General features: G+C 53.5%; 1 protein-coding gene across 1 annotated transcript; it reads right to left on the minus strand.

Moving 5' to 3' along the window:
- Window positions 1-3,491: 3,491 nt before the first annotated feature.
- DLX2 (distal-less homeobox 2) lies at window positions 3,492-6,895 on the minus strand. The gene is made up of 3 exons (XM_006921195.3): window positions 6,159-6,895; window positions 5,499-5,683; window positions 3,492-4,992 (listed from the first exon to the last, which is right to left on the minus strand). The coding sequence occupies exons 1-3, from the start codon at window positions 6,547-6,549 to the stop codon at window positions 4,585-4,587; spliced, it is 984 nt and encodes a 327-aa protein (XP_006921257.1). The 5' UTR covers window positions 6,550-6,895; the 3' UTR covers window positions 3,492-4,584.
- Window positions 6,896-13,335: the final 6,440 nt, after the last annotated feature.

A 13,335-nucleotide genomic window follows, 5' to 3' on the forward strand; every position in this document is an offset into this window, starting at 1 on the left:
AGGAACGCGTCCCACCGGAACGCGTCCCACCCACCCGCTTCCCCGACCCCAAAGTCTAATGTAAAGGGACTTGTATTTTAGATGAAAAAGGGAATCCGTAGCTTCATTCTCAAAGGGGTCTCTGTCCCTACAATAGGTTTAAGGCACTGACGGTCGCTGTTCCCTGGAGGGAAAGGAGCTGGCTTGTGACTTTTTAACGAGTTCTTGGGACCGGGACTCGGTGAAGAGAGGCGGGAGGCGGTGTTGGAGTGGGGGAGTTGCTTCTGGGTTTTACAGTCAGTGAGGGCAATTTTTTTTTTTCTAAAGCGATGGGGGATTTTAACAGTGGAGGAGACCATCGACCACTTCCGCACTCCTCTCTTTACCCTCTTTCCCCGTTTCCCCCTTTACCACAAAACTGTTTGTAAACAAATCTCCAGTCTTCCCGCGCTCTCTCCGCCCCCAACAAACCTGATACTCCCCCCTGACTCAACCCCACCAGTCTCGGAAATCTTTGCACAGGACGGATATTCACAATTTTCACGAGTAATCCTGAAAGAAAGCCGAGGGGGAAGCCTCCTAAACGGTCCCACATTGCGGCCGCGCTGATTAGGCCCGGGATCCGTTCCCTTTCTTCTCTCCCCTCCCCTGCCCGGGAGCGGCGGTGCGGGCGGTGGGAATTCGGGGCAGCTTGAGGGGATGTGTCTACGCCCAGTGGAGCACCCAGGACAGTGTGGCGGGCGGCCAAGCACGCGCTAGGAGGCGGTGTGTGTGTGTGGTGGGGGGGAGGTGGCGGGAATGGGAGCAGAGGGGGCGCGGGTGCGCCCCGGCTGCCTGCCTGGGGAATTGGAACTCAGTGCCAGCGCTCCGCCGGAGTTTCTAGCAACGATGCCAGGAGGTGGAACCGAGGGGGGCAGGCACTCTTCACTCTTCGGCTTCCCTTCTTCGGCTTACCAGCGCTTGTCATATCCTGTCTCTGGCCTGATATTTCACGCGGGCAAATGGAAGGGGACTACAATGAAGATTTATGTGTGTTCTGTGCGCGGCTGGTTTCCCACTGCAGGGAGACGAGATTGCTGCTTCCCATTTCCATTTTTCATTCGCGCTTTGGGGAACGCAGTCGGACGCTGGGGGTGGGGAGCGAGTCCGCTCCGCCGCGGACTGATCACAGGGCTTCATGTCTCCCAGCGGGCTGCAAGACTGTGAGAAAGGCTTGCCGGCGCGTCGCCCCCGGCGGGGCTGGAGCCGGCCCCCGCCTCCCGCAGCCGAGCTTTGTTTCTCCCCTTCCTCACCCCTCCCCCTCCCCGCCCCCTCGCTTCTGGAACCTTACCATATCCTCGCTTTCCCTTCTCTTTGCCCTTCTCATATGCAGAAACGCCCCCTTCCTCTGGCCCCTGCACCCTCCTGCCCTCTGCTTCCCCGGCTTCCCGGGGAAAGGCGCGCCTTGGCCCGGCCCGACCCCGCCGCCGCCGGGTGCCAGGTTCGGTGACTCCGGCGAGTCTGTGGGGCCTCAGCCCACCCCGGAGCTGGAGCCGCCCGCCCTCCCGGCTCCCAGGCTCGTTCATGCCAAGGCCTGTTGCGTGATTCCAACTTGGGCTGACATTCACTGCCCCGGGCGCTCCGGCGTAGGCCTCTTAATCATCTTGTCTGCTGCAGATCCTCGACACCAGCCAATTTACTGCCCTGTCTCTCCTCACTGGTTTCAGGAGGGGGAGGGGAGTGCGCGCAAAGGAGGGGAGGGCACTGTCAACCGCAGAAGGAAGGCTGGCACCAGCGATTGGCACTCAAAGAAAACCATGGAATTTGTAGCTGGGGGAGGGAGAACAGGAATGGGGGTCTGCTAGGAAGCTGCTTCTTAGGAAAGCCAGAATCTCAGGGTCAATGGGCTTGAGCCCAGGCCTTCCTAGCCTGGGAAAACACTACAGGAATGCAAACAGACACTGGGTTGTGTAGCCTCCCTGCCTTCCCCAAAGCCCCAACTCTCTGGACCATAGTCTGTTGTAAAGCAGGCTCTGTTCAGGCCCTAAAACAATCTGGCCAGAAAAGTCCAGATTTTGCACAGGATGATGACACTGAGCCTAGAAAGTCACTTCCATCCCATTTCTGGTTTTCAGCGGAGTTGGATTGAAGAGACACAACAAGGATGTTCTGAATAACCATCCTAGAGGAGAGGAGGCCTAGGTCTAGCAAGCAGGGCTCTTTGGCTTGTCCCCAACCTCCTCCTTAGTAGAGCAGGGTCCCTTCAGAGGGGATGCCTGAGGTTCAGGCCATTGGTCTCCCAGCTCCAAAGTGCTGTTCTTCCACACTAGATGAGGTTGGAAAGGCCTCTGGGTAACTCTGGGTCTCATAATTGCAAGCAAAGTAAAGCCTCATTTTTGGGGAGCATTGGGAGCAAACAATATTGCTACGAATAGCAAAAATGTATTGAGTGCTTACTATGTGCTAGGCACTATGTTAGTTACATCATTGCCTTATTAAATGCTCACAACTCTGAGATAGTTGTTATTATTTCTCCTACCTCATAGATCTGCAAACTGCAGCACAGAGACGTTAAGTGGATAGCCCAAAGTCACAGTTAGTGATTGAAGCCAGGAAGCTTCCAACTGTAGGCCCCAGCACTTTCAAGAAAAGGAACTTTCAATTCAAGCCTGCATAACTCACCTACTCCTGGCCTTTGCAGGGAATGCTAGAAAGTAGGGTCACTTCCAGAGTTGGTAGTAAGTTGAGTAAGACCCAAGGTAGAGAGCAGAGCTGAATGATGTGTGGACCTTTCCCCTTGGAGACTGTGAGATGAAAAAATGCCACTCGCAGAGCAATGTGCATCAGTCTCCGTGTCAGTGTGCATGTATGCATGAGTGTGTGTATGTGAGTTTGTATATCACTGTATGTGAATGTGAGTGTGCATGCACTTGTGTCAGTGTTCTTGTGTGTGAGTAAGACTGTGATTCAATATGAGTGTGTGCAATAGTATAGATGTGACTGTGAGAGTCACATATGTGGGCTAGCACAGCACTGTGAGCAGGGGTAGCCCTACATTCCAGAGCAGCCAACTGAGTCTCCCGAGGACCTGGGTGACTCGGCTCAGCCAGTCCCAAACGGGCCACAGGGCAAAGAGGGCAGGGTCCAATTTAAGGGTCTGACTGGGGCTTCGGCAGAGCTCGGGCTCCAACTTGCAGGTTTCCCGAGGCTCAGAGGCACTGCCTGGCCAGCACTGGGGTCGCGGGGGCGGCAGAGACCGCCCTGGCGCAGGGCTGTGGCGTCGGCTCTGGAGGGACCCAGAGGGCGGAGGCTGGAGCCACCGGGCGCTTGAGTGACTCACCGCACGGAGAGCTGGCGAACCCCGCGCCCGGACCCTGGTGGGGGCAGAGCTCGAACACTCCGCGGGGATGCTGAGCCAAGTGCGCCTCTCCTCGCCTCGCCGCACTGGCAGCCTCCGAAACAGGTAGACGTCAGTCACTCTTGGCTGACCAGATTCCCTTCCAGGTCGTGACACCAAGGAGAAAGCGCACACATCCAATGAAAACAATAATTTATTTAAATAATCTCTTCATATTGTAAAATCAACATTGAGAGCATGTTGTTTTCATAATAAATAACCCCAAAATACCTTTAATTTCAAGAACAAAGACTTTAGGATAAGATAAAACTCCAAATCAGTAGCTTAGTTTAACTGAGAAAAATTTTAAGGAAAAAATAAACCGGAGGGTTTTCTGAGGTCACTGCTAAATCGCAGTTTTCACAAGTGGGGTTTACAAAAAAGTCTGAAAAGATGAATATTTTATACAAATAAATCAGTGGGAAAATCTGCACAGACACCTTTATTTACAAACTATGTCGAAGTCCAGGCTAATAATCCTGAATAGGTTTTAAAAAAGATAATTTAAACACATTTTTTTGCAGTGTCCACATATTAAAAAATCATTTTTTTTCCCCAACATCAAAATGAGGTCATCCGCAAAGGCACCTAAACTTTTAAAAAAATAAAAATAAAAAAACTCCACTGGTGATGGACGAGGAGAGAGCTAAGGGAGCGTTCCTAGGGGAGAGCTAAGGTGGGGGAGGGATGGGGCTCCAAAAGCTGGAAACAGCAGAGCAGAAAAAAAGCGGCGGGCCGCCGGGGTCAAGGAGGCGTGTGGGGGCGGGCAGGCAGGCAGGACCCGGGAGGTCAATAACCCAAGAGGACTGCGCAGAGCCTGGGGGCGGGCGAAGAGAAAGGAGCCTCAGATCGCCCAGGAAGCCTTGCGGGCGGGGGAGGCGTCCCTGTCCGGGCCTCAGCTCTCCGCCCGCGGCGAGGAAGGCGCCGGCCAGCTTTGCCTGGCGGGGAGTGGAGGGGAGGAAAATCTGAGGCGGGGCTCAGATCGGAAAGGCGGTCCCGGCCGGCGGCCTTCACCACGCCGCAAACCAGGGGCCTCTGAGAGGAGCTTTTCAGTTCCCGGCCTCTTGGTGGCCGTGCGGGGGAGCAGGGCCTGGGGCAGGCCATCCCGGGCCGCAACCTCCAGGAGGGATGGGTGGCGTTGGCAGGCCTGCTGGAGGGACCCCCTGGCTGGATGCGAGCACTGAGATAACGGATGTCTGCTCTCAGTCTCTGGCGCAGTCTCCCTCGGGTTAGAAAATTGTTCCCGCGCTCACCGGGGCGCTCCCGCCGCCGTGATGGTGGTGGTGGTGGTGATGGTGGTGGTGCGGCTGCGGGGTCTGCGTGGGGTGCAGCAGCGGCGGGGCCGCCTGCAGGTGTGAGGCGGAGCCCGAGGCCTGGTGGTACCACGGGTAGTTGCCCAGGAAAGCCGAGGCCGCGCTGCTCGGGCTGGAGCCCGAGCTACCCGCGCCGCTGCCGCCGCTGCCCGGGCCGCCCCCCATACGCTGCGGCGCGCCGAAGTCCCAGGAGGCCGGCGCCGAGACCGGCGGCGAAGCACAAGAAGGCGAGGCGCTGGCCCCAGGGTGCTGCTCCGAGGGTATCTCACCACTTTTCCACATCTTCTTGAACTTGGATCGACGGTTCTGGAACCAGATTTTGACCTTTGTGGAAAAGAGACCAGAGCATTAGTGGAGGAAACTCAACACGGGGGAAAGGAAGGGGAGGAAGCGTAGAAAGACCATCAGCAAGAAGTGGGTACTGGACACCCTGGGCAGGTAGGCGGATCACGTGCCGCGGCCTTGGAGGCTGCGATGGTTCCCACGCCACAGGAAGGTCATCTCAAAAGCCCAAGACAGCTGACGTGTGTGCACTGTGGTGATGGTGACAGCGGGAGGGGGTCAGGAGGGCCAATTCTTTTACCCGGTTTATAAGTAGCGCGCGGAAAGACAACTTGATATCAGATTTCTGCCTACCCTGTCCTTCCCCTCGGGGAATTCAGCTTTGAGTGTAGAAGGTTAGACCGCCCAAGATGCCGACCTCTAAATCCTTTAAAAAATTTTTTTTGAAAAATATAAAAACTAAAACATTGTCCTCAACTCGCTGCTTCCCGGAAATCTCAGACCAGCGCCCTGCATGTCCCCTGCCTCCCCAGTCCGCGAGCCCTTACCTGAGTCTGGGTGAGGCCCAGAGACGCCGCCAGCTCGGCTCGCTCGGGCAGTGCCAGGTATTGAGTCTTTTGGAAACGCCGCTGAAGAGCCGCCAGTTGGAAACTGGAGTAGATGGTGCGGGGTTTCCGGACTTTCTTTGGCTTCCCGTTCACTATCCGGATTTCAGGCTCGAGGTCCTCTTTCTCTGCAATGAAACGGAATCGTGAGAACCGCGGAATCAGGGGAGCCCAAGAGCTCCCTCCTGCAGAGAGGCCGGGCGTGGGATTTGGCGGGAGCCGGGAGTCGGGTTCTCAGGCTCAACTTCGCAACGGGTTGACTGTGCAGCCACCCAATCTGGGAGCCGGGCCCTCTAGCAAAGGGGAAGACCGGCGCAGACCGGAGAGAAAGGAGAAGCAGGTGGCAAGGAAATGAGGTTACCACGAGGCATGCACCGCACAGCCCCTGAGTCCACCTGGTCCGACCAGCTAAGCTCCGAGGGACGTACCCGCTGACCCTCGGCCAGCTGGAGGTTTAAAGGGTAAAGGGAGCGGGGCGGGCCGGGAGGAGGTAGTGTGAAAGGCCAGGGCTCTGGAGGCTTTTATCCCACCCCAAACATTTTTATCCCACCCTTCCCAGTAGCTAGACCGACTTGGCATCCTTGACACCAGAGTTGTACATACCAGGTTCGTTGTTGGCCGGGGAAGAACTGGCCCCGTATGGTGCGTAGGAAGTGTAGGCGGCGGTGTAGCCCAGGTCGTAGCCACTCTTGGCGGAATAAGGGACGTTGTTGAGGCCGCCGGCGTGGTACTGGTAGGAACCCATGTGCGCGTAGGGCGAGCCCCCACCGCCGCCGCCCGCGGGGTGCTGCTGGTTGGTGTAGTAGCTGCTATCGGTAGCTGTGGATACCGGGAGGGTGGGCGATTCCTGGGGCTTGTGGAGGCTGCTGCCGTTGTTGCCGCCGGGGCCAGCGCCGCCACCGCTCGGGGGCTGCTGGTGCTGGTGGTACGTGCTGGAGGCCGTGATCTGGGTCGAGTGCATATCAGCCACCAGACTGTCAAAGACTCCAGTCATCCTGGCCTGGGACGGGAAAGAGCAGGGGTGGCGGGCACAAGGGGGGAAGCAAGGCGCCTCCTCCGTCTCTCTCGGTCCCCTCTAACAGCCAATGTAATTACGGGGGGTGGAGTGGGGAGGAAAAAAAGAAATGTGGCAACGGTCTAGGCAACTCCGCCTCCGGGGGAGGCGATCACCGTCCACCGCTCGGGACAGTTGCAGCCGACTGCATCCTCTCCGCCTCCTGGCCCTCTGGGCTCCTGGCCCAGCGCTGTTCGGGCGGGGGGCGGGCAGTGAGGAGGGGCAGGGGTGGCGGGGCCGGGCCGGGGCTCCAGGAGGTGGGAGCAGGTAAGCAGCCCGCAGCAGCTTTACGGTTGTCTGTGGGGCAAGCTACTGCAGGGTAGGCATTTAACACTCGTCACGTGAACGCAGGCCACGTCACCTAGCAACAGCCAATGAGAAGCGCCGGCCCGCGGGGCTACTGGCACACAGAAAAGCAGGGCAGCGGGGGTGGGTGTCACAGAGCTGGAGCTGCGGCTGCAGTTGTCCCGGATGCAGACCGGCCGCTGTTGAATTTGAGCAGCCAGGCAAGGGACTGGGGGTGGCCTGGGGAGTTAAGGTGACCGGCGGCAGGAGGACAGAAGGCGTGAATACGGAGAATGGCATTTCCCATTCTGTGTACAAGTGCCAATCTATTCCCGTGATTCGTACCTTCTTGTCTGAGGTCAGCTTTCAAACATTAATCAAAATAATGCGATGCAGAGAGTCGGGCCAGCTCTAGCTCCGCTTTTCCTCGAAGTGTCTGAAACTTACTCTTGTCAGCCACTTGGCACTTGACACAGTCAAGTGATTTAAATTATCCATAAACCACGTACTATATAATAATACCGGCTTCCTAACCAATCCGCAGGGATATTAGAACAATTAATTAGATAATATTTAAACGATTTTCCTTGTTGAGAGAAAAGCTATATAGATTCAAAGATATTATTGCTACCGATATACTATTTGACATCATTTCCCCCTGCACTTTCTTGATACGCGGAGACTCTGAATAACTACATATGTTATACGGCTAATTGACACCCGAAAAGCCATCTTGGAGATTTCTTCTCTAGATTGGAAAGCTAGACCAGACTTATCCGATGGTCTTCAAAGTTCATTCTAACTCTCAACTCAATGTTTTACAAAAAAGGAAATGAAATACTACTTAGATGAGAGTCGTCTCGATATTACAAGTCTTCGTATATTTACAGAAACAAATAGAAAAAGTTGTGTGCATTTAACCCTATTTTACAGTCTTTTTTTCACTTTAGGATCCTGTTCCGCCCTATCATTGCAATTTCTTCTTTTAAACTTAAGTGGCGACTTCCTCTATATCTCTATTTCCTGGTGGTTGGGAACCGAGGTTCGGAGTTGAGGGACACTTGCCTTTATTGGACTCCAAGTCCACAGTTCCTACTTCATACCTGCCTTATGACGCCACCTGCTGGAGGTGTGCGTGGTTGCGGCAGGCCCCGTAGACTGTCTAATCACTGCGGAGGCGCCAGCCTCTGAAACCCCCCAAAAGAACAAAATAGTAATTAAAAGCCACAAAATTGTGCCAGTGCGCGCCATCTGAAGCACCTCCTTCCTAAAGACATAACATGTCGCTGAAAGAACTTGTTACAACAACGGCCTAATGGAAAACAAGTTGATACTTTGAAAAATACGATCTTTGGTCTTCTTCCCCAGAGAAAGCAAGCATGTAATTAAAGCTACAACATCCACATAGTTCAGCCTCTGCAGAATAATGAGGAAGGTAATCCGTCTTCAGATCTGCCTGGATTTTGTTCCTAACCTTCTTTCTGGTTAAGGAAGGCCCCTAATGAAGACAAGAGAGCTGGTTGGAAATGCTTTGGGAGGTGGGGCTCACCACCACGGAACCACAGTGCTTCATCCCTGCATTCAGCCTTCTGCTTCGTGGGCCCCAGTTAGAAAATTAAGCTCTTGATATTTAATCAAGATTGATTTTTGGTGTCTTGACTCCAAATTTCAAGTCTTTCTGTCACCACAATGGTAACTGTTTCGACCTAATATAGAAACTTTTCCCCCCTGTGAAACTGAGATATAAAAGATCCATTTGCCATCCTCTCTACTTCTCTCTGCTCCTTTTCTCCCAGCCCAAGCATGTCCTCCAGACTTTTTCATGGTGGTAAGCTTGTGTTTTATTATCTGTGAGAACCTTCGTTAATAGCCTAAAGTCCAGGTCAGCTGAGATCTAGAAAATGTCATCTTCCTGGAAGGAACTATGATTCCAGTTCCCTTTTAACTGGAAAACAAGGGGCTGTATGTGTATGTAAGAGACCAGAGGCAATGAGCAAGGGGTGGGGGAGGGGGAGGTGCAGAAATTACGACTTCATTTGGAGAATCAAGTAAAGATTGAGGTATTAATTCTGATAATCCAGACACGAATCTGGGTTTGCCCAAATTATCTGATCACCCCATCATAACATTCAAATGATTTCCTCACTTTGGTCTGAGGTCAGGGAGACAGTACCGCAGAGAACTGACATTCTCGTCTACTGTTCAGAGCAGACCGATGGCTCTATCTATAGTGGTCTGAGAGGAGTTAAGGGGGAGCTCAGTCCGAGTTTGGAGGAATAGAGTTGCCTCCTCAGATTCAGGGCACCTTCCTTCCAATCATTTCTTTCGGTTTTCTCTCCCTCCTTTCCCCCCTCCCACATTCTTTACTCCGCAGGGACCTAGAGAAGGATGAGGGAAGGAGAGCTCAGTGTCTCTGCTCTAGCCTTATATTCCAGGTGAATAGCTCAGACTTTTCTGCTTTCGTTTCCGTGTCCACCAGATTGTCGCTGCGGCACTTTATCTGGGCATGGAGTCTTAACCGTTTCCTCTCGCGAGTGCCTCACGGCACCCCTTGCCAGGCAGGGACAGAATCATCGTTCCCATAGTACGGATAAACACCGAGGTTCGAAGGTAGGCACGACTTCCTTTGAGTTAGGTACCTCTTCATTTCTCTGTTGCCATAGCGCAAGTCACAGGGTATTTACAGTGAGCCTTGGCTGAAGAGCTCCGGGTTCCAGCAGAAGGTGAGAGGCCCTGGAAAACCTGTCAGCTGTGCCTTGCTTTCAGCCCTCTACTTCCCCGCTCCCCGCTTGCCGAGTCAGAATTTCAGGACTTTGCCTGGCCTAGGGCACTGACTCTACTGGACCATCTGGCGTCCTCCGTTATACAGAAAGTCGACCCTGAGGGGCGTGACAAGGGAGAGAATGCCCCCTGCCGGCAAGGAGCGCGGGGTGGGCGCCAGCGCGCCCATCGTGTGCAGAGGGAAAGGCCTATTCTCATTCGCCTACCTCACTTGGCAGTCACACCGCTTTGGCTGGGCTGCCCCCGGCCCCCACTTTGCAGTCTCATCGACCGTCCAGGAAACACAGGTTGCCAGGCCATTGGTGTGAGAGGCATTCTTTCGTATTTTCGTCCCTGAAATAGTAGCTCTAGGAACCTGCACTTTCTGAATCTCTTTGGGGTTGTTCTAGAACTCAAAGGCATTAGGAGAGGGTAGAGGTTTGGTTTATGGGAGCATCCCATCTCCAGCTTTCCAGGATCAGATCCTATGCTCTCATCCCTTCTTTGTTGGACATTGCATCTTCTTGGGGACAACTCTCGTCCAATAATTTCTCGACCTTGTTTTGTGCTAATGTCTTCAATATTGTTTTCTTCGTTTCCCCTAGTGTGGCCTCCCAGGACTCGGGGTGCAGCCTCTTTGGCCCTTAGGTAGATGAGATCCCTGACCCAGGGGTCTGCATCCTTGGATCCCACTTTTTTTCCTTCCCTTGCATTGACTGGGTGAAAGGACGTAAAGGAAACACACCCGTGGGATGGGGGTGACCTCGAGAAAACTTTGGGGGACCGCGAGTTGGGTCCAGGGTCCTGAGATGGCAGGAGCGGCTGTTTAGAGAGTTGATGGCCCTGAGTCTTCTGCTCTGTGCTGCCCCGGCGGCCCCTCCGCTGCATCCTCAAGTCTCCTTTGCCTTCAGCTCAGAGACTGTCTCGGATTTCTCCCATCTTTAGCGGTCCCTCGCTCTCCCTCTCTCTCCCTCACCTCTCCCATGACCTTGAGAGTCTCAGTCAGCCACACCCCTCCTGCCTACGGTGTCAGGCACTGTGCCAGGTTCTGAGGGTTCCTGTCCTCCAGTAGCTTACAGTCTAGTGGACAAAGCAGATCTATTGCAATAACTAATAGTAATGACTAGCGTTTACTCATCGCGCATTTACTGAGCACCCAGAGTTCTGTGAAGCCCTTTACTTTCGTTATCTCACTGACCCCTGGGAACCCATGTGGTGGGTACAAAATTATCTACATTGAGGAAACTAAGGTTTAGAGAGACCGAGTCAGTTGCTTTAAGGACACCCAACAGTCAGGACTTGAACTCAGGTCTGGGCCACAGAGGCAAAGCAGCTCCTGCTTGGGGCTGGATTTCTGGCCTGGGGATTAGCCACAGCCACCTCTCTCGTGGTAGGTGCTGTGAGCACCTGAGTTGGACAGATGCGAAGGCACACTGACAGTCCCCAAGCCCAGCGCGCCTCGCTGGCCCTAGGGGCGGACTGGAAGGAGAGATTTCTTTGGGAGACTAACAAGGCACCGCGACAGTGCGCTGGAGGGATCCCTGGACCCACCCCGGGAAAATCCTGGAACAGACTCAAGAGGGCTGGAGGCGGGCGCCCACTGGCCTTGCAAGTGAATCTGAGCTCAGGGTGGGTGGGTCTTTAGTCCCTGCTGAATCTCTGCTAAGGATTACCTTGGTTGTCTGGTGGAGTGTGAGTAAACCCAAAAGGTCTTGAAGAGAATGGATATTCACAGCCAGGACCCTTCTGCCTGAAGGTTATGGCACTGGGTTGTCAGCTTAGCATACTTCCAGAACTTTCAGATCCTATTTCGCCATCTGCCTTCTAGGTCTTCTTGACTCTATCTATGACCATGTTAATTATTACCTATTCAATGGTTAAAGCAAAGAGAGCAAAAATTACGTTTTCTGACCCAAGAGGGCGTCCAGCATGGGGCGAGAGGTCCCCCAAGGCTCTAAACCACTGAAGCAGTGGTGTCACTGTCCAGTCTGAACTCATAGGCTGGGATACTTAGAGCCCAGGCGGGCTGGAATCAGTGGGCAAGAGAAAGGGTTCTTCTTCTATAACTAAAAGCTGCCAGATCTTGGTGTCCAGGTCTTGAGGAATGCGAACGCTGATGGAATAAGTGACATCCACCACATCCCATCACCACCAAGGACAAAAACTCAGAACGCTGGGATGTTCATTTTTCACTTTCAGCAGCATCCACATTATGTGATGGGAGGTGTACAATCAAATGTGTCTCAACAAGGTTTGTTCTCAAACTTGAAAGAAAACCATAACTGATGTTCTCCACGCCTGTGCTCCACGCCTATGCTCCCGGCCTCCAGCTCCTGGCACTCGCTCCGCAGCCGAGATGTGTGAAACTCCTTGGCTCAGGTGAGCGGATGTGCGGACACGCTCCAGGACTGCGAGAGGGAGCCGGGAGGGGAAATAGGGGAGGGTTGCCTGGGGCCTGAAACCGCCTGTACTCGGCGTGTCGAACGCTGGCTCCCCGCTGTCAGGTTGAAAGGGCAACTCCTCCCACAAGAGCGGTGGAGGTGAACCTCGGTGCTGAGACTCAAAAGTTCACCCACCGAGAGTCGCGGCGCTGGGTTATCGGTTACAGCATGCTCCTGGAACTTTAAGAGCCACTCTCTCCTCTGCCTTCCAGGTCTTAGACCCTAAATCAGGCCTATTTCACTTTATTGTATACTCGGTGGTTAAAGCGCTGCATACACGCAGGCGTATACACCCCAGCGCCAAATGGGGAGAATTTGGAAGGAAATGTTGGAAACTCAGAGTATCCTTTTGGATACCTGGATTTCTTTCTCTCTCCACAGTCTTTCTCTCCACTCCCTCCTTTTCCTCATTGCACCACCTCAGACAGATGCAAAGAAAATGTGCTGACACCTGGGCCCCGGAGACAGACTACTGGGTCGAATCACTTTTGTTGCTGTGTGACCCTGAGAAAAGAACTTAGTTTTTCTGTGCTTGATTGTTAGCATCTATAGAATGTGGGTGATGATAATAACTTCCTCCTGAGATTATTGCCTGGGAACACACTATTAAGTGTTTGTTGTTTGTTTTTTGTCTGCTGCCCAGGTTATCTCAAGAATTGGGCATTCTCTAGCCTAGGTGCCACAGGTTTTAAGAGGCCAGAGCGAGGCACTTTCTTCTCCAGTGCTCAGGTAAGCTTTCTCCAGGTGATGGAGCCAAGGGCAGACATAGCTGCCTGGCTTCAGTGGACCAGAGAGACGGTGGATTTGGGCGTGGGCCTCTGAGGAGGCAGTGGATGGTCCAAGTATGCTGGGAAAAGGTCAGGCTCTGGGGATTCAGGGAGCTCAGGGCTGCCTACAGTCCTGAATTTAGGAAAGGCTCTAACATTGCATCTAACCCGTGTGGCATTGTACTATCCTCATTTAGTGTGCTGGGACAGTCTTGTGCCAAGCTTTGGGTAGCTTCCTTGTGTGGCACACTGGGGCTGATTCTGCTCACCTCTCTGAAAATGGAGAGAGGGATGGGGAGGAACCCTGCAAGTTATTCACAGGGAACTGACTGTCTCTCTGGGTAGCTATGCTTGCTTCTTGCATCCTTTTTTTTTTTTTAATAAAAAGAAATATCGTTTAAAAATTACACGGTAATACATAGTGATTGTCAGAGAATCAAGCAGTATTAGAACTATATCGGAGTGGTTAAATG

This window comes from Pteropus alecto, unplaced genomic scaffold (genome assembly GCF_000325575.1).
Source record: "Pteropus alecto unplaced genomic scaffold, ASM32557v1 scaffold3, whole genome shotgun sequence".
Taxonomy (NCBI): domain Eukaryota; kingdom Metazoa; phylum Chordata; class Mammalia; order Chiroptera; family Pteropodidae; genus Pteropus; species Pteropus alecto.

Bases quoted from the DNA above. Each gene is read 5' to 3' on its own strand.
- DLX2 (XM_006921195.3), bottom strand. From the start codon at position 6,549: ATGACTGGAGTCTTTGACAGTCTGGTGGCTGATATGCACTCGACCCAG. The intron at 5,684-6,158 runs GTATGTACAACT...GTTTCATTGCAG, and splicing joins CCCGGCCAACAACGAACCTG to AGAAAGAGGACCTCGAGCCT. The intron at 4,993-5,498 runs GTAAGGGCTCGC...TTTTCCACAAAG, and splicing joins TGGGCCTCACCCAGACTCAG to GTCAAAATCTGGTTCCAGAA.